At 44.0% G+C, this 20,071-nt stretch overlaps 1 protein-coding gene across 1 annotated transcript; it reads left to right on the top strand.

The window, feature by feature from the left end:
• The first annotated feature begins 13,735 nt into the window (after window positions 1–13,735).
• On the top strand, window positions 13,736–19,472 carry LOC141501029 (uncharacterized). Its single transcript, XM_074204675.1, has 9 exons — window positions 13,736–13,745; window positions 14,659–14,808; window positions 15,092–15,387; window positions 15,434–15,542; window positions 16,062–16,630; window positions 16,745–16,784; window positions 17,103–17,178; window positions 17,965–18,054; window positions 19,088–19,472. Exons 1-8 carry the CDS (start codon window positions 13,736–13,738, stop codon window positions 18,023–18,025), a joined length of 1,311 nt encoding a protein of 436 aa, XP_074060776.1. The 3' UTR covers window positions 18,026–18,054; window positions 19,088–19,472.
• Window positions 19,473–20,071: the final 599 nt, after the last annotated feature.

Genomic DNA, 20,071 nt, shown 5'->3' on the forward strand with positions numbered 1-20,071 from the left:
TAAATAGGTTACAAGACAGCAAAACTGCTGGTGGGGGACTTCAACCTCCCTCTTTCAGAATTAGATAAAATTAACCATAAAATAAGCAAGGAGGTGAAGAATAGATCATTTCAAAAGTTAGACATATTAGACCTATGGAGAAAATTAAATGGGGTCATAGAAAGGAATATACCTTTTTTTTTTTTTTTTTTTTTTTTGCAGTACATGGCACCTACACAAAAACTTCCCACGCATTAGGGCATAAAAAACTTATCATCAAATGCAAAAAGGCAGAAATAGTAAATGCTTTCTTTTCAGATCATGATGCAATAAAAATCACACGAAATAAAGGGCAATGGAGAAAGAGACCTAAAATGAATTGGAAACTAAATAACCTAATGTTAAGAAATGAGTGGATCAGACAACAAATCATAGAAATAAGCATTTCATTCAAGAAAATGACAATAAGGAGACAACATGCCACAACTTGTGGGATATAGCCAAACTAGTTTTTAGGGGAAATAAAATATCTCTAAATGTATACATGAATAAAATAGAGAAATAGGAGAACAATGAATTGGGCATGCAATAAAACAAAGCTAGATTTTAAAAAAACCAAATTAAAAATTCCCGATTAAATAGCAAATTAGAAATTTTGTAAATCAAGAGAGAAATTAATAAAATCAAAAGTAAGAAGGCTATAAATAAAACAGAATTAGTTTAATGAAAAAAACAATAAAGTAGATAAATCTTTAGTTAATCTGATTTTCAAAAATGAAGAAAAAAAAACAAATTCCTAGTATCAAAAATGAAAAGGGTGAACTCACCACCAACGAAGAGGTAATTAAAGGGATAATTCAGAGCCATATTGCCCAACTATCTGCCAATAAATTTGATAACTTGAGTAAAATAAATGCATATTTACAAAAGTACAAACTACCCAGATTAAAAGATGAAGAAATAAAATACTGAAATAACTCCATTTCAGAAAAAGAAAGTGAAGAAACTATCAATAAACTCTATTAAGAAAAGGTCTCCAGATGCAGATGGATGTACAAGTGAATTCTACCAAACATTCAAGGAAAAATTATTTATAATTCTGCCTAAACTATTTTAAAAAATAGGAGAAGAAAAAGTTCTGCCAAATTCCCTTTATGACACCAATATGATGCTGAGACCTAAACCAGGAAGAACAAAAACAAAGAAAATTATAGGCCAATCTCCCTAATGAACATTGAAGCAAAAATATTAAATAAAATTTTAGCAAAGAAATTACAGCAATTTTTCACTATGATGAAACATCATGATCAGGTAGGATTTATACCAGGTAGGCAAGGATGGTTCAGTATTAGGAAAACACTCAACATAATTGAAGATATCAATAACAAAACCAATAGATATAAGATTATCTCAACAGATGCTGTAAAAGCTTGACAAAATACAACATCCATCTCTATTAAGAACACTAGAGAGTCTAGGAATAAATGAAGTTTTCCATAAATCTAAAATTATCAACAAATATTATATGTAATGGGGATAAACCAGGAGCATTTCCAATAAGATCAAGGTGAAACAAGGCTGCCCATTATCACCATTTCTATTCAATATAGTATTAGAAATGCTAGCTTTAGCAATGAGGAGAAAAAGAAATGGAAGGAATTAGAAATGGCATTGAGGAAGCAAAGTTTTCACTCTTTGCAGATGATATGATGGTATATTTAGAGAATCTGAGAAAATCATCTAAAAAATTCCTTGAAACAATTAACAAATTCAGCATAACAGGATATAAAATAAACTCACATGAATCATCAGCATTTCTAACAATAAAGCCCAAGAGCAAGAGATAGAAAGAGAAATTCTATTTAAAATAATCACAAACAACATTAATGTTTGTCCTTCATTTTTGAAGACTATGACATCAGGGAAGTGATGCCATGACAAACACATGAATCAGATTTGAGCTAAGTCATCAGCCTCACTTTCTCCTCCAAAGCCATCTGGGTCCAGTAGCCAGATATGAATCAAGGTGACTGGAGAGGCGATCGGAGTGAAGTGACTTCCCTAAGGTCAGACAGTAAGAGTCAAGTGTCTGAGATCGGATTCGAACTCCTATCCTCCTGACTCCAAGGCCAGTGCTCTATCCACTGTGCCATCTAGACAAACCCAGAAACTGTATGAACACAATTACAAAGCACTTTTCACAGAAATAAAGTTAGAACTAAACAACTGGAAAAATGTCAATTGCTCATGGGTAGTTTGAGTTAATATAATCAAAATGACAATTCTATCCAAATTAAATAACTTATTCAGTGCCATACCAAACTACAAATAACTATTTAATGAACTAGAAAAAAACAGTAACAAAATTCATCTAGAGCAATAAAAGGGCAAGAATAGCAAGGGAACCGATGAAAAATAATGTAAAGGAAGGTGGTCTGGCTCTATCAGATCTAAAACTATACTATACAGCGGCCTAGTATCAAAACTACCTGATACTGGTTAAGAAATAGAGTAATGGACTGGTGGATTAAGATGGATTCCAAAGAAACAGTAGTAAATAACTTCAACAATCTACTATTTGACAAACCCAAATGTGTCAGCTTCTGGGAAAGAACTCACTGTTCAACAAAAATTGTTGGGAAAACTGGAAAAGAGTGCGGCAAAAACTAGGCATAGACCCACATCTCACTCCCTATACCAAAATAAGATCAGTAACTATGAGGAACTTAATGATATTGAACTGTTTGTATTCCTGCATGGGAAGAAGATATGGATAACTCTTATGAACGTTCTCATTTATAAGAGCTGTTAGAAGAAGTACATATAGACAGGGCACAGGAAGGAGCGGAATATAATGGTATAATATAGTAAAAAAAAATGGAGTCAGTGGGTGATAAAGGAAAGCACTGGTGGGGGGGAAGGGAAAGGAGATGAAGAAGAAGCTAAGAAATTTCACATAAGAGGCAAGAAAAAGCTTTTTCCATGGAGTGGAGGCAGGGAAGGCAAGGGGGAATGAGTGAGCCTTCATTCTCATCAGAAATGGCTCAGGGAGGAAATAACATACACAATAGGGTGAAGAAATCTATCTTACCCTAGAGAAAAAATGAGAAGAAAGGAATGGGATAAGGGGAAATGAGGAGGGGGAAGGGGGGAATAGGTGATAGAAGGGAGGGAAGATTGTGAGAGAGGGTACTCAGATACAACACACTTTTGGACAGGGCCAGGATGAAAGAGAGAGAATAGAATAAATGAGAGTGGGGAGAAATAGAGTGGAGGTACAGCTAGTAATAGCAACTATGGGAAAAATATTGAAGCAACTTTTCTGGCGAACTTATGATAAAGAAAGCAACTCACCCAGAGGCAGAGTCATTGGAATCTGAACTCAGACTGAAGTACATTTTTTTTTCTCTTTCTCCATTCTTGAGGGTTCTCATCTTCTTGGGGGGGGGGGGTATGTTTATTCTTATAACATTCAACTTCCAAAAATGTATGGCATGGAAACTATGTAGAGACTATCAGACAGCCTTCTGGGTGGGGGATGATAGGTAGATAATAACCAGAAAACAAATAAAATGTTAACAAATAAAAAAATGCTGTTGTTTGTGATCAATATGGATCTATGTTTAGCATGGTTATAAATGTAGAACCCATATTAGATTACTTTCTGTTGGGGGAAGGGGGGAAAATGTAAAACTCAAAATCTTGCAGAAAAATGACTGGTAAAAACTCTTGTTGCATGTAGTTGGAAAAACAAATAAACAAAATGTTTAAATTAAAAAAAAAAAAAAAGGTAATCTACCTGGCTGTCCTTTGGTTTAATTCTGGGCCTGACTCGTGCCTGTCAGACTTTTTGTCCCAAGGATACAAAGTGATAGAATAGCTGTGGACTGATTTTTTTTTTTGCAAGGCAATGGGGTTAAGTGGCTTGCCCAAGGCCACACAGCTAGGTAATTATTAAATGTCTGATCCGGATTTGAACTCAAGTACTCCTGACTCCAAGGCCGGTGCTCTATCCACTGCACCACCTAGCCACCCCGACTGATTTCTTATAAGGAAAGTTTTCTTCCCACACATTTTAAGCTGAATTTAAGCTCAATTTCTCATAGATCCAATATTGATTTACACTTTTTAAAAAGATGTCAAAGGTGTTTTTATTATAACTCATTTGAGCAAACCGAAGCCTGTGATGAAAACAAAACTAGAAAATGGGTTAGAAGTCCTGTGTTCATATAAATATGCAGTAAATTATGTGTCAAAACAGAAAACAGTGTGGTGTAAAGAGACTCCCTCCAAATCTGACTAGCTGGATGGTCTTGGGAAACCCCTTAATTTCTGATAGCTCAGGTTCATCATCAGTAAAATAGGGATAGTAAAGTCACAGGGTTTTTCCTCCAAAATAAGGTCAAATTGGGCACAGGATTTAGACATAACAGGTGATGCCATAAACCAATTAATAGACCAAGTAATACTCTATCTGGCAGATCTATGCAAAGGGAAAAAAATTTATTACCAAATAAGAAATAGAGTACATTATAAATTGCAAAATGGATCATTTTGACTACATTAAATTAAAAAGGGGTTGCACTAATAAAACTAATGCTGCCAAAATTAGAAAGAAAACAGAAAGCTGGGCAACAATTTTCAGTTAGGGGTTCTGATAAAAGTCTCATTTCTAAAATATATAGAGAATTGAGTCAAATGTATAAAGTTACAAGTCATTCCCCAACTGATAAATGGTCAAAAGATATGAACAGTTTTCAAGTGAAGAAATTAAAGTGATATAATCATATGAAAAAAATACCCCAAATCATTACTGATGAGAGAAATGCAAATTAAAACAACTATGAGATATCACCTCACACCTATCAGATGAACTAAGATGACAAAAAGAAAAGAATGATCAATGTTGGAGAGGTTGTGGGAGGATTAGGACATTGATACCTTGCTGATGGAGTTGTGAAGGGATCCAGCCTTTCTGAAGAGCAATATGGAACTATGCCCAAAGAGCAACAAAAATGTTCATTCCTTTTTGACCCAGCAATTCCAATTCTAGGACTATATCCAGAAGAAATAAAAAATGGGAAAAGTCCCCCATGTTCCAAAATATTTGCAGCACTTCTTTTTGTAGAGGCAAAGAATTGGAAATTGAGGGGGTGCCCATCCATTAGAGAATGGCTAAACAAGTTATGGTATATGAATACTATGGAATATTATTGTTCTATAAGAAAGCACGAATGGTCAGACTCTAGAGAAGCATGGAATGACTTAAATGATCTGATGCTGAGTGAAGGGAGAAGAACCAAAAGACCAGTATATACATCAACAACAACACTGTAAGATAAACAACCTTGATGGAAGCGGCTCCTCTAGGCAGTCCAGAGAGTTAGGATAGCCGTATTAGACCAGCTATGGGCTATATGTTCCCCATCCAGAGGAAGAAAAACAAAACCAAAAACCTTCAGAGTCAGAATGAACACTATTCACTTTTTAAGCTTCTCTTATGTTTTTCCTTCTTATCTCATGGTTTTCTTTCCTTTCTTTTAGACCTATTTCCTCATCTAGAAAATAACTAATCTGTTAACATGTTAAACACAAATGTACATGAGCAACATTCACCAGACTGTTTGTCGCCGAAGGGAGGGAGGTGGGAAGGGAGGATGAAAGAAAATTGTGTAACTTAAAAATATACACGTGCATGTGAAAAAAAAAAAAGATCTTATGGGACATGACATTATTCTCTGACACCAGGTACGAGAAGTAAAGGAACTGTTGTTGGGCCAGTAAGCCAATGGGGGTGTTGGACTCACCAATAAGTAGACTTGAACTGTACCTCTCTTCAGGTAGATGTTGTATCCGGATGAATCAAATGCCATTTAATCACCACCTCCCCCAAATCATGGCATACTCTTCTTCCTATACATGGACATGGTCAATAGTCAGTGAATAAAGATTTCTTAAATGCTTACTGTGTGTGAGCCAGTGCACTAAATGCTGAGGAAAGAAAAAAGGGCCACAAGGATACTGCCTGAAGAAACAGCCATAGTTGGGCAAACAAATGATGGAGTGGATGGATTAGAAATAATCACCAGTAGGAAGGCCCTCAAATGACAGAGCAGCAGGGAAAGCTTCCTGGAGAAGTGGGGATTGAAGCAAGCCAGGAGCTGTAGATGGAGGAAGGGTTTCAGGCTGGAAAATGCCCGGAGCTTAGAGATGGAGCATCTTATTTGAGAAAGAGAAAAGAGGTTGAAGTCACTGTATAACAGTGATTGTGAAAGATTTTCAGAAGGCTAAAAAAACTTATCCAGGATGAGGTGATGGGGGGGGGGGTGCGGATCATGAAGGTTACTGAATGTAAAACAATGTTTTAGCTCTTAAAGGTAATAGGGAAACACTGGCGTTTATCAAGTAGGGGGTAATCTGGTCAGACCTGAGCTTTAGAAAAACTTCTTTTATTGGCTGAGTCAAGGATGGGTTGGAGTGAGAAGAGACTTAAGGCAAGTCGGTAGTAGTCTAGGTGTGAGATGATGAGGACTAGGTAGTGGTAGAGTTGGAAGAGAAAAGGGGACATATTCAGGAGATGCTACAAAGGGAAAATTCACAGGACTTGGCAACAGGTTATATATAGTAGGGCAGTGTGGAAAGAGGGGGGAGTTGAGGATTCTTCATAGGTTGTGAGACTGAGTGACTGGGAAAAGATAATGGTACTCTCAATAACAAAGAGGAAGTTGGAAAGAGGGGAGAGAGATGAATTCAGTTTGGGACATGTTTCAATTGACGATACCTCTAATGTGGTATGAGAAAATTGGGCCTGGTGGTCTTGAGACCACCATAATAATCTTCCCCTTAAGGAAGGTTCTAGTTTCTAGGATCTATACTATGAAGCTATCATCACAGTCTCCCCTTAAGGTGGCTTATAAGTTTATAGAATATCCTCAGGAATGTTAGTACAACTATGCCACCCCAAATAATATTTTGTCCCTAAAAATATAAGCTTGTTTTTCCCTCCAATAACAACGTCACCCCTCCCCAGTCCAGATAACATGTATTAGGCAGGTGGGAAAAACTGTACTTCCTACTGTCCATTCAATGAGCAGTGGGGAGAGGGACTTTAGTAGTCCCTTTTAACCTTTCTGTGGGAGAGTTAAAAGACACTGTTCTGAGCTGTGAGTGTGTCCCCCTTTGGGGATACCCATTCCTAAGAATGTAAAGAAAACCTTTTGAGTCTGTGGAGTTCTTGGTAAGGTATTTCTTCCTCCTAATTTTACTTCTCACTCTGTATTCCTTCAATTCACCTCCCTTCCTTTGTGTATAACACCCCCCCCCCAATATTTGAAGCAGTAGATTAGGTTCTGTCCTTTCCTGCACACATTTTGCCCACCAAGAAGGCCATCCAATATGAGAGTATAAGAACTCCACCCTCAGAGAAATTCTTTGGTAGCACCACCCTCTCCTCCAAGAGAAACAAAGACCAGTCCACACAGTGCCACCCCAATGTCAGCTACACTCAACTGGAGTCTACGTGTTTGAATTAGTTGGAGATGAGCTCCTCTTCTCTTTCTTCCCCATTGTTGGCACCAAAGTTTGGCATAGAACTGATTCCCATTGTTTTCTATGTTATTCTCAGTACTCAAACTCATTAGGGCTTGTTTTCCTGTATATCTTTGACTGACCCACAGGCCGTTCCTTAGACAGAAACTGGAGATGGCAGACAAGGACTTAACCTATTAACTGCATGTGGGGGGACAAGATGGCATTGTGAGTTCAGTTGTAGAAAACAAGGGAACCCTATATATCATCCCAGGAAGGAATGTAACAAAACCTCCATTCAGTCCAAGATGTCCATTAGGCAGCTGAAAATACAAGAGAGGAGGTTAGCAAAGTGGTTAGAGCTGGATAAGTAGAGATGAGAATTGAATCCATGGGAGTTGGTGAGATCACCAAATGAAGTCTCATAGCAGGAAGAGAGAAAAGGGTACAAAATAGAGTGAGTGTGATCTGGATGAAGATCCAGAAAAGGAGACTGAGAAAGAGCAGCCAGAAAGATAAGAGAACCAGGAGGGAGAGTAGAATCATGAAAAACCTAGAGAAAAGAGGATAAAAGACAGGAGAGCAGAGGTACATAATATGTCTTTGGGAAGAGTGGATAGAACTTTGAAGGACAAAACTACTCAATAGCACATATTTTTGGGCAACCATGCTGGAGTTGGAGTCAGGAAGGTCTGAGTTCAAATGTGACCACAGACTCTTCTTAATTAATGGCTGCATGTATACCGTGGAAACAATATAAAGTCTGGCAAATTGCCTTCTGGGGGGGGGGGAGGGAAATAAGATGGGGAGGGAAATTGTAAAAGTGAAAGTAAATAAAATCTTAATTAAGACTGCTTCAATTTTTCAACCATAAAATGGAAAAGATCATGTGTAGGCTCGGACTTATCGTGTGGATAGAAAACATTTCCCTCCAACTTTTCTGTCATTGAAAGTCCTCTTTAGGGGGCAGCTTGGTGGCACAGAGGATAGAGCATGAACCCTGGAATCAAGAAGACCTGAGTTCATATCCAATCTCAGACACTTGATGCTTGCTAGGCTCTGTAAATTTGGGCAAGTCACTTAACCCCACAGCATTGCAAAAACAAAACAAAAAAAAAGCCTTTTCCCTTTTCACAGAGTCCAGATGCAGCATAGCCAATAAAGTCTTGCCCTTGTCTACAGGACTGTCTCAATTGCTGGGTAATCACAACTGGGCGGGGGCAACAAGTTCCTCCTGAGATCCAGCTACTTGTATATTCTACAACCAACTAATTGCTGGAAGAGCAGCTACATGGCATAGTGTATAGAGCTCTGGCCTTGGAGTCAGGGGGATGGGAGTTTGAACCCAGCCTCAGACACTGACTAGCTGTGTGACCTTGGGCAAGTCACTTCACCTTGATGGCCTTGAATCCTGGACCATCTCCAGGCATCCTGATCCATATCTGGCCAACCAGATCCAGATGGCTCCAGAGGAGCAAGTGAGACTGGTGACTTAGCACAGCCTCCCCTCACTCCAATCCAGTTCACGTGTTTGTCATGGCATCACCTCCCTAATGTCATGGTCTTCTTTGAAACTGAAGGACCAAAAACCCCATTACTAATTGCTGGACCTTTTAGTCTTTCCAAGTTCACATAATATGCACCTTGGCTGTTCTGCCTCAGGCTATTCAGTCCCCTAAGATCAGGAAAGAAACTACAACAAAGGAATAGTTAATGTGTATTCAGGGACACTGGATGGCCAGGAAGGGAAAGGAGCAGAAGGTGTGTGCAAAAGGAACTAGAGTAAACCACAGGAGTTAGGAAAGTCAGCATTCTCAAGTCTTTTGTAGGCAGATTCATTGTTTCAGCAACCAATTAGAAGCTTTTCATCTCACTTTAGGAAGCCCATAAGAAAGAATTCATTGAAGTGATGTGAAGGGCCCCTTCTAAATTAGCCATGAAGAGTGGGGAGCAGGGAGGTCTTATTGCACATTCTCTAAAAACTGTTCTCACTTATTGCTGATATTTGTCTCCAAAGAAGACCACACATCCAGGAGATGATGCCACGAAGAGCACATAATTTAGATTTGAATGAAAGGGGGCTGGACTAAAGCACCGGCCTCATGTTCCCCTTCAGAGCCATGTAGGTCCAGTGGCCAGATATTGGGAGACAACGGGGTTAAGTGATTTGTCCATGGTCACACAACTAGTAAATATCAAGAGTCTGAGGTCGGATTTGAACTTAGGTCCTCCTGATTCCAGGGCCAACACTCTATCCACTTGCAGCATTGGTTAACTTTCACTGATTACACTTGTAAGAAAAACAAGGATGGCAAATATAAAGGACACTCTGCCCTTTGAGGTCACCTTAACTTTGAAACTGTATAATCAGAATAGGTAGACCAGTCACATAAAGACACTGAAGACTACTGGACAGTCCCACTTCTGCACCAGTAGAGTGTAACTCACACTGAGGTGGCACTGGGTGGACCGGTCTTTGTTCCTATTGGAGGAGAGGGTGGTGCTACCAAAGTATGTGCTAGTTGTTACCTCATAGTTGTTTTAATTTGCATTTCTCTAATCAGTAATGATTTGGAGTGTTTTTTCATATGATTATATCTAGCTTTAATTTCTTCATTTGAAAATTATCTATTCATATCCTTTGACTGTTTATCAACTGGGGAATGACTTGTAACTTTATAAATTCGATTCAATTCTCTAAATATTTTAGAAATGAGACCTTTATCAGAACTCCTAGTTGTGCAGATTGTTTCCCAGTTTTCTGCTTTCCTTCTAATTTTGGCAGCATTGATTTTATTAGTGCAAAACCTTTTTTAATTTAATATAGTCAAAATCATTCATTTTGCAATTTATAATAATACTCTATTTCTTGTTTGGTCATAAATTTCTCCCCTTTCCATAGATCTGATAGAGTTTTCTTGGCCTATTAATTTTTCTACGGTGTCACCCTTTATGTCTAAATTCTGTACCCATCTTGACCTTATTTTGGTATAGGGTATGAGATGTAGGTGTATGCCTAGTTTTTGCCATACTATTTTCCAGTTTTTCCAACAATTTGCATCAAATAATGAGTTCTTTTTGATCAAGGTATAACATGGAAACAATGTAAAGACTATCAGACTGCCCTGTGAGGGGGAAAATTGTAAAATTCACAAAAACATAAAAAATAGTGAGTTTTTATCCCAGAAGCTGATGTCTTCAGGTTTATCGAACAGTAGATTACTGTAATCATTTACTACTGTCTCAATAATTTTATTAAAGATTCAAGTTCCAACATATTAGAAAACAATCTCTGTTGAGTAAGGATTTCACCAACAGGCAAGGAGTTTTTTTTTTGTTTTTGCTAAAAACCCATAAAATCACCGTCCTGTCTCATGCCAGTCTCTGGCACTGATCTCTTCCTTCCAGTAGATCTGTTAAAACGGATAATTTTGATTACATGAAATGAAAATGGTATTACACAAACAAAACCACCAAATGTAACCAAAATTAGAAGAAAAGTGGGGAACTGGGGTAAATTGTTAGAACAAGTTTGTCTGATAAAGGTCTTGTTTCTCTAATATATAGAGAACTGAGCCAAATTTATAAAAATAAGAACCATGAGAAATGGTTAAAACATATGAATAGACAGCTTTTAGAAGATGAAATCAAAGCTCTTGATCACATATGAAAAAAAATGTTCTAAATCATTAAGAATTAAAGAAATCCAGATTAAAACAACTCCAAGTTATCACCTCATACCTATCAGACTGGCTAACGTGAGAGAAAAGCAAAATGGCAATACCCTGAAGAGATGATGTAAAAGGGTAAAAACATCACTTGTACAAAAATATTCATAGCAGCCCTGTTTGTGGTGGCAAAGAACTGGAAATCAAGTAAATGTCCTTCAATTGGGGAATGGCTTAGCAAACTAGGTCTATGTGTGTCATGGAACACTATTGTTCTATTAGAAACAAAGAGGGACAGGATTTCAGGGAAGCCTGGAGGGATTTGCATGAACTGATGCTGAGTGAGATGAGCAGAACCAGAAAAACACTGTACACCCTAACAATAACATGGGGATGATGATCAACCTTGATGGACTTGCTCATTCCATCAGTGCAACAATCAGAGACAATTTGGGGGCTGTTTGATTCTCTGTCATGACATTTGACTTATATCAATGCATACCATGAAAACATTGTAAAGAAGAACAGACTGCCTTTTGGGGGGGGGGGAGCAAGATTAGGGGAAAAATTTTTAAATTCCAAATAAATAAAATATTTTTAAAAGTTAAAAAAAGAAAAATGATAAATGCTGGAAGGGATATTGAAAAAAAGTATACTAATGCAGTATGAGTGGAGTTATGAACTGGTCTGGAAAGCAATTTGGAATCCTGCCCATCAAAGTGTATCAATAAGTATATTTCTAGTTGCTCTTTTTGCAGGGGCAAAGAAAGGTAGCAATTAGGGGGATGCCTATCAAAGGGGGAATGGCTGAACAAATTGTAAAATATGATTGTAATGGGTTTACTATTATATTGTAAGAAATGATGTGGGGAGTGGTTTCATAAAAACTTTGGAAGACTTACATGAGCTGATGAAAAGTGTAATGAGGAGATCTAGCTCATTGGATACAGTCACAGTAATGTGAGTGATACCATGAGTGAATTTAATCCTAAAGGCCTGGAGGAAAAGTGATAGCCACCTCCAGAGAGAAAATTCATGGATTTTGGGTGCAGATTGAAGCAGTTTTTTCTTTATTTTTCTTGCTTATTTTGTTTTGAATAACATGGTTATTAGGAGGACAAGGAATAGTGTTCCCTGTCAGAATTATGGAAAGAGGGACAGTTTATGAGCAAAGAAGAGATAGAGAACATTATAAAAAACAAACTGGACAATTTAATTCAAAAGATTTTGCGTCAACCAAACCACTGCAACCAAGATGAAAAGGAATGGAATAACTTATGGAAACAATTTTTCCAACTAGTGTTGCTAAAATGGAGAACTGAATCAAATTTAGAAAAAAAACCAAACCTAAGTCATTCTCCAATTGATAAATGGTCAAAGGATATGGAAAGGCAATTCTCAGATAAAGAATTCAAAGTTATCTATTTTTAAAAATTGTTCTAAATCATTATTGATTAGAGAAATGCAAATTAAAACATCTGTGAGGTATCATGTCACATTATGACTTGAAAAGAAAATGATCCATGTTGGACTGTGGGAAAACTGGGAGAACTCATGCATTGTTGGTGGAAGTCTGAACTGAGCCAACTTTTCTGGAGAGCAATTTGGAACCATTCGCAAAGGACAGTAAAAACGTGCATCGGCTTTGATCCAGTCATGCTACTATTGGGTCTGTATCCTGAAGAGATCAAGAAAAAGGGTAAAAATCCCACAGGTACAGAAATGCTCATAGCAGCTCTGATTGTAATGGCGAAGAATTGCACATTGAGGGGATGCCTATGCATTGGGGAACGGCTGAACAAATTGTAGCATATGGATGTGATGGAAATAAGAAATCAGGAGGGTTGGGATTTACGAGAAGCCTGGAAAGACTTATATGAATTGATGTGGAGTGAAGTGAGTGGAACTACATCACAGTACAAGGATCACCCTTGATGCCCTGGTTCATTTCAGCAGTGCACTAAACAGGGACAAGTTTAAAAGACTTGTGATGACCCATACGGTCCATGAGCAGAGGAGAAAGTGTGGAGTTTCAATGAAGACCAAAGTTTACTATCGTCCTATTTTGAAAGTTGTCTTTTCTATGATGTCAGTTTTTTCTTCTGTTTGGATTTGATTCTTCTCTCCGAGCATGATCAATATGAATCGTTGTTTAGCAGAGTTATGAATATAGAGCCCCTATCGGAATGCTTTGTGATTGGGGCAAGGGGAGAAGAGAAAAATGTACAACTGAAAACTTTGTATAAAATAAATGACTGGTATAAATGACTGTTGCATGTCATCAGAAAAACATATGTTTTTTAAAAAAGTCAATCTGGCTAATACAAAAATGAGTTTTGGCTGATTTCATTGCTAGAATGTGCTTGGCTATTCCATGGGGGGGATGAGGAGGTGGAGGAAGAGACCTCAACCTAAATTTGAAGAAACAAAAAGGAAAAAGGAAGGAAGCTGAAGTCCAGTTTATAAAAAAGAAATAAAGGCCCAGACAAGAGGAGATGAGAATACAACTTTTACTTCCTTTACAAGGTTGTGAAGAATGACTCAGACCCATAGAGGGCCCGATGGGACAGGGTGTGAATGGCAGAAAGATCTGTTAGAATCCCTCCTAAACATCTCCTCTGTCTGGGATCCTAGGTCTGCTATCCTTGAGCCTCAGTTTCTTTATTTGTAAAACAGGCCTAATCAGAGCCCTTTTCCCTCATTGCAAGGATGAGATGAAAACATTTGTTAGATGTTTTGCACACTTTAAAACCTAGGAACTTGAGTTATTCCTTTGTTTGGGGGGTTTTTGTGCTGTGGCCTTGTCAAATGGTGGGCAGGGGGAGCTTAGCGTCCATGCTAAGTCCCTCCCTCTCCCTGCTTTTGTGCCTAGCACCTGTGTCTGTTTCATTTTCAAAAGGCTTTGTTTGGGGTGAAAGCCTGGTATGTACGGGGACCTGGGGATGTGGCTCTATGCCTTGGTTCGTGCCCTGACCTCACAAACACAGGAAATCTGAGTCACCTTGGCAAGCAAGACTGACATGCCATCCTGTCATAATGCCAGGGGAAATACCCTGCCTTCTCTTGGGCCTCGCCCTCCCCAACCACACCTTTTCTTCTGGGGTTTTCCTGGGGGCTGGCAGAGTAGGAGAAGGGGGATCCTTGGGAGACTAAACAGCTGTTCCTAGAGGAGGAAGGCATTTTTATGCCCACCTCCACAGATCGCCTTGGGCACCTCAGATGGACCAATCTACAGGAAGGAAGGAGGAAAATGGGGGGGGGGGGGCTGTAGAGATCTGGAATGGAGGGAGGAGGAACATTGAGAAGAACATGAATTGGCAAGTCAGGGTCCACAGTGGGGTTCTCCCAGGATCTCCTTCCTCTTTATTTCTCTTTCTTTCCTTCCTCCCTTTCCTGGCTCCCATGAAGATGTCCAGGGAGCCCTTGGCAGCCCCCTATTATTGGCTCTAACAGTGGTTTCCGCTTTGGCTCTGCTTGGGAGCAGGCCTCGGTCCTGCTAGTCGGCTGGGGCTTAAGTGCAAGGACGTGCCCCTTGCCATGTGGGGAGGGGCCCCAGACGGGGAGACCCCCAAGGAGCAACCCACCTTAAGGAGCCGGTCCCCACCCTGCCCCAGGCGTGCCTCGTACGCGGCCAGTGAGGGCAGGAATGACGAGCTGGGCGAGGGAGAGGGCGGCCCGTCCCAGCCATGACCAGAGGCGGCGCTCTGACCTCCCGTCCCTGAGCTCCGGCGGCGGGATCGCGGCGCCCCGGCTCTTTCCCTCTGCTCCCTGTCGGTCCCCACCCACCTTTCCCCCTCGAGACCTCTGTCGCTAGCATTTATCGCCGCGTCTGAGTCTCTCCTTGCCCTGACTTTGGCGTTGGTCTTACTGCCTTCCGTGTGACCTTGGGTGAGTCCCTTAACTTTTGCGGGCCTCAGTCCCCCCCCCCCTCTGTAAAACGAGGCCCTTCCGGGCCTCCGGGGAGGGGAGTTTGGCCGCTATCACGTCTGCCCGAAGCCAGGGCCGGCGGGGGGCACCCCCTCCCAGCTGGGCCCCGTTTTGGGTGCCCCGAGAACCCTGGACGCCTCGCGGCATCCCCCTGTATCCCCCAGCCCCCCAGCCCCAAAGGCCGCCTGGAGAGCTCGCGGGGAGGGAGCTGACGTCACCCGACGGCATCCGGAGCCTGGCAACTGCCGCAAAACCGAGCTCCGATTGGCTGCGAAACGAGCGCGAGGTGCCCATTGGGCCAAGGGACGACGGCCAATGGCCTCGGAGCCCAGCCGCCGAACGATTGGCTGAGAGCGTGGGGGGGGGGGGGCGGCCCCGGGCTGAGGGACGGGCGCAGCCCCTGCCCCCCACCCCTCCCAGCGGCTCTCCCCTATCGGCCAGGTTCGTGGTTAGGCCCCGGGCCAGGCTGGCGGTGCCGCCCTGGCCCCTACCCCTCGTGGGCCGCCACCCAAAACCGCAGGGCGGGGGAGTGCGAAGAGCCACGTGGTGGGGGTGAGGCCTTCCAGGGGGGGCCAGGCTGGGCCACCTCCCTCCAAGTGGCCCAGGGCGAGTCACTTCGCCTCTGGCTGCCAACAGCACCTCTGTCCCGCAGTTAGCACAGGCGTTTGAGAATTCGTGGCCCCAAAGCGCTCCAGACAGTCCCTGGCACATGGTCTGCACTTGTCCGCTGGCTAAGGGTCGGGGGTTTTCTTGGCACAGCCACCTGAGGGCTTGGCTATTTCCTTCTCTACCTCATTTTACAGATGAGGAAACCTTTAAGGGGACTCATCCAAGGTCACACAGCTGGAGGTGGAGGCTGGCTCTGAAATCCAATCTAGCTGACACCAGGCCCCAATTCCAGCAACACAATCAGCCCCACTTCTGCCACACAGTAGAACCCTTTGTCCTCTTTCTCCCCAGCCCTACCAGGTCAAGCCCGAGCTCCCGTGAAGGTGCGCTACTCAGCCAGTAGACTGAAAAAGGAGAAGAAAATGGAGGAGATGAGCAAGAAGGAAGAAGTGGCCCCCCAACAGCTCCCCAGAGCCTCAGGCACCCAGTATGGGGAGGCGAGAGCCAGGAGCTACCACCTGCCAGAGGAAGAGGAGGCTCTGAGCATCCCTGGTTCAGCTGAGGAGGACGAGGAAACAGAGGCCATCCAGGCCATGGCCCTAGGGCTGGAACTCCAGTGCAGGCTTCAGCGCCACCTGGACCAGCTGCAGGCCAAAGCCAAGGCCAAGGCCCAGATTAAGGCCCAGGTCCCCAACCTGAGGGCCCAGCCCTTGCCCCACAGAGGGTGTCAAGGGGAGCCCCAAATCAAGGACCAAGACTGGGGGACTAGCCTGGGCCAAGTCTCTGAAGAGGAGTTCCAGCCAAGGGAAAAGGGGAGCTTCAAATCATTTGGGGAGCTCCTTTGGGATGCCAAATGGGGTTCTGATGAGAAGGGGGAAATCACCACTGCTGAAGCTCCTAATCTCTACCTCAGAAATCGGGTGAGTAGTCCCAGAGCATGCTGGCCCCAGGCCCCCAGGTCCTCAGCTCCCAACTTGGGAGGCCCATGGCTCCTCAGCCCTTTCCTGGCTCTTGAGCCTATGTCTCCTCCCCAGCAGGTCCCCAAAGGAGCCACCACCCTGGGCCTGACACCTTGTAAGTCTGCCCAATGGCAGGGGGTGGGTGGGTCTTGTGCATGTGTCTGTGCATCTCTCTGTGTGTCTCTGTGTGTCTCTGTGTCCCTGCCTCCCACCCAAGCCCTGTCAAGGCTGAGTCAGTGTCGTGGAGTGTTGCCCTGGACAGTATAAACAAGTCCCCCCCCCCCCATGCCCCCCTCAGCCAAAATTTAGCTCTTTCCTTATGAGGAGAGGAATTGCAGCTGCACTGTTCCCCAGGGGCCACCAGCCGGGCCTGTTACAGCCACTCTCTCTCTGACCCCCCCCCTTGAAGCCTCTGTCTGCCCTCCCCCCACAGACACCCCCAGCCTCAGGGCCACCAGCAGCCAAAAGTTTGGAGAGACCCTGATTCCAGTTGCAGAACAACAGGAGAGGTGAGATTCTCCCCATTGCTTGCCCACCCCCCCACCCCCACATCCCCAGGAGCCTTCCTCACTTACCCTTTCCTGCACCGCTCAACAAAAAGCCTAAGTCCTGGCTAGAAAGGATTCCCTGTTCCTAGCCTGGCTCGGCCTCTCTCAACCTGAAATCTCAAAAAAAGTCCTCAGTTTCCCCTCCAGGTCCTTCCCAGACCTCCACTTCCCCTTTTGCAAGAAGACCATCTTTGAGTTCCGTTGTAACCCGTCTTCTCACATCCCCCCACTTTTCTTCCCACTAACCCTTCTGACCAGGACCATGTGACTAGCCAATTCCCTTGCATAAAGGCTCATTTTCTCCTTCTGCTTGCTCACACCAACCTGCCTCAGTCTCCACCTTCATGCTCCAGCACATATGGCCAGCCTTGTTACCAGTTCTCTGTCTTGCCCGCCCCCCCCATCTCTGGACTCCCATGTGTCTGTGCATGTGCTTGGGTCCCTTCTCTTGAGACCTCACTTTTCTCCTCTGGCTCTGGCAAATGGAGGGGTTTGTGTATGTACCCCCCCCTCAGGTGTTGCCTGCTCTGGCCTTCCCCATCCCATCCCCCCCACAAGCAGAAGAGGGCCCTGTCTACTCCTCTCCACCCTGGAGCCTATCTGGCCCAGGGACATTGGAAGTGGAGGGCAAGAGTACTCCCAAGCTTGAGGTGAGGGGTCCTGGGTAGGGGTGGGGGGGGCAGAGAAGGTAGAGAGATCCAGGGTAAGACCCAACCCTTCAATGAAACCCTCCTCCATCCCTGCCAGCTCCAGGACCTTTGGCAGAAAAATGGTGGCCTTCCAAGAAAGGAACTCAACAGGGAACTGAGGGCACAACCCCCACCAGTCACCCCACAGGTAAGCTCATCCTCCCTCCTAGTTCAGAGATGGAAAAACTGAGGTGCAGAGCCAAGGACCAACTTCTTCCTCAGCCCAAGTCTGGAAGAGCAAGGAGGCTGGCTGTTGGTTTGGCCTCAGTCTCCCCATCCAGCTTCACACACAAGTGTGGACTAGAGAGCCCAGCCCAGCTCTGCTCCATCTGTAAGTGAAGTACCCTTTCGAAACCCATGAAGCCTCCTTCCCCTCCCTATCCCCATGAACCAAGCCCCTACACCCAAACCCAGGTGGAAACAGACCTCCAGGGGGGGGTCCAGACTCACCCCAAAGTATAGATGATATGGGCTAGCTTGGGTCAGGGAGGTAGGGCAGGCCTAGGCTAACTGATGCCTAGTTAGAACTTGGAAGATTCCCAGGAGTCTTCCCTACTATGGCCTGTACCACACCCTTCTCCACCAAACCTGGGTATAGCGGGCTGATCTGGATAGAAATATTGTGAAATAAGGCAGAAAAGAGGAACTGAGGCTGAGTCAATCAGAGACAGAGACAAGAGAGACACAGAATGAGGCCCATTTCCTTCCCTTCATTTCTTTGTTTTTTTTGGCTCCTTTTCCCGGGCTGGGTTCAGGGAGGGCCTGAGATGGGTCAATCATTGCTTGGAGAACAGGCAGGCAAAGGGGGAGACCCATTCGGGCCCCTCCCTCTTACATTGAGGGGGGGCATCTGCCCCAGCTCCTCTGGACTTGCTGGGCTGGCCTTGACTGGCTTCCTGAATGTGACCAAGGCCAAAGTGCCCCCACCCAACCAAGTCTGAGCCACTGAGCTAGAAGGAATTGGGGGGGGGGGGGGGTTGCATAGTTCACTAGAGAAAAAGGGGGAGGGGGAGTGAGAGAGGGGAAGGGGCCAATGGAGAAGACATCCCAGCCTTTTGGCATCACAGGCTCCCTGGGGTGCCAGGAACTGGGGCTTGGGCCTAGGAGGGGGAGGGGTGCAGATGGGCAGACCTGTGCGAACATTCTGCCTTGACTGAATACATGCTGACTGCTCTGTGCAGATCCCTGGGATGGCTCCTGCTGGAATCAGGTCCCCGTGAATAGTGGCTCCCAGGTAGCAGAGCTGAGCCCATGCCCGACGCCCAGCCAGCCATCAGAATCAGGGGGGACTCCCGAAGGAAGGGTCCCAGGCCCCTCTTCTGGAACTCTTTATCCCTGACAGCTCCCAGGAGCTTAGGCTCTGACACCCTTCTTCCTCCACTCCCTATGGAGAAGAGCAGACTTGGCTTCCCCAAAGAGTGGTGCATTGGGAAGCTATTGGGCTTGGGAGCTCCTTGGTGCCAAGCTGCCTTGGCAGAGACACCTAATAAAAGTTGTTGGTTACTTGAAGTCTTGACTCGGGCATTGATTATCCTTCATTTGGGGGGAGCTATGGGGTGGGGAGGCTCTGGATAGCATAACAGGAAGACTAGATGATCTCACAGGGCCTCTTTGGTTCTGGGGTCCCAGGCCTATCCCCACTGGGCCAGTTCTAGGCCAACTCCTTCCCCTCCCTCGGTTCTATTTTCCAGGTGGGGGATGGGCCAGGTTTTAGCTTCTAGGTGACATTAGACTTTACTTCCCTTGGATATGCTCCTCATCCTCCATTGGGGGAGGGCGTAGACTGAGGAAGTTATTTGAGAGTTGTGTGATCTTCCCGCCCCCCACAACTGCTCCCTTGTTCATCCCCTACCTACTCAGATCTCTCCTTCATCTAGGATTCTGTCATCCCCCGCCCAAAAAAAAATCTCCTTTCTGTTCATCCCCTACCCACCCCAGGTCCCTCATTTAGTCTAGGATTCTCAATCTCCCTTTGCCCAACCCTCTTTTGTTCATTCCACTACTGAGGTCCTTCCTTTATCTAGAATTCTGTCATCCCCCCTCCCCCAATCTCTCTCCTGTTCATCCCCTACCTGATACCCAAGTCCCTCCTTTAGGATTCTGTCATCTCCCACCTCTCCCTTGTTCATCCCTACCCATCCAAGCTCCTGCTTTAGTATTCTGTT

Source organism: Macrotis lagotis, chromosome X (genome assembly GCF_037893015.1).
Source record: "Macrotis lagotis isolate mMagLag1 chromosome X, bilby.v1.9.chrom.fasta, whole genome shotgun sequence".
Taxonomy (NCBI): Eukaryota; Metazoa; Chordata; class Mammalia; order Peramelemorphia; family Peramelidae; genus Macrotis; species Macrotis lagotis.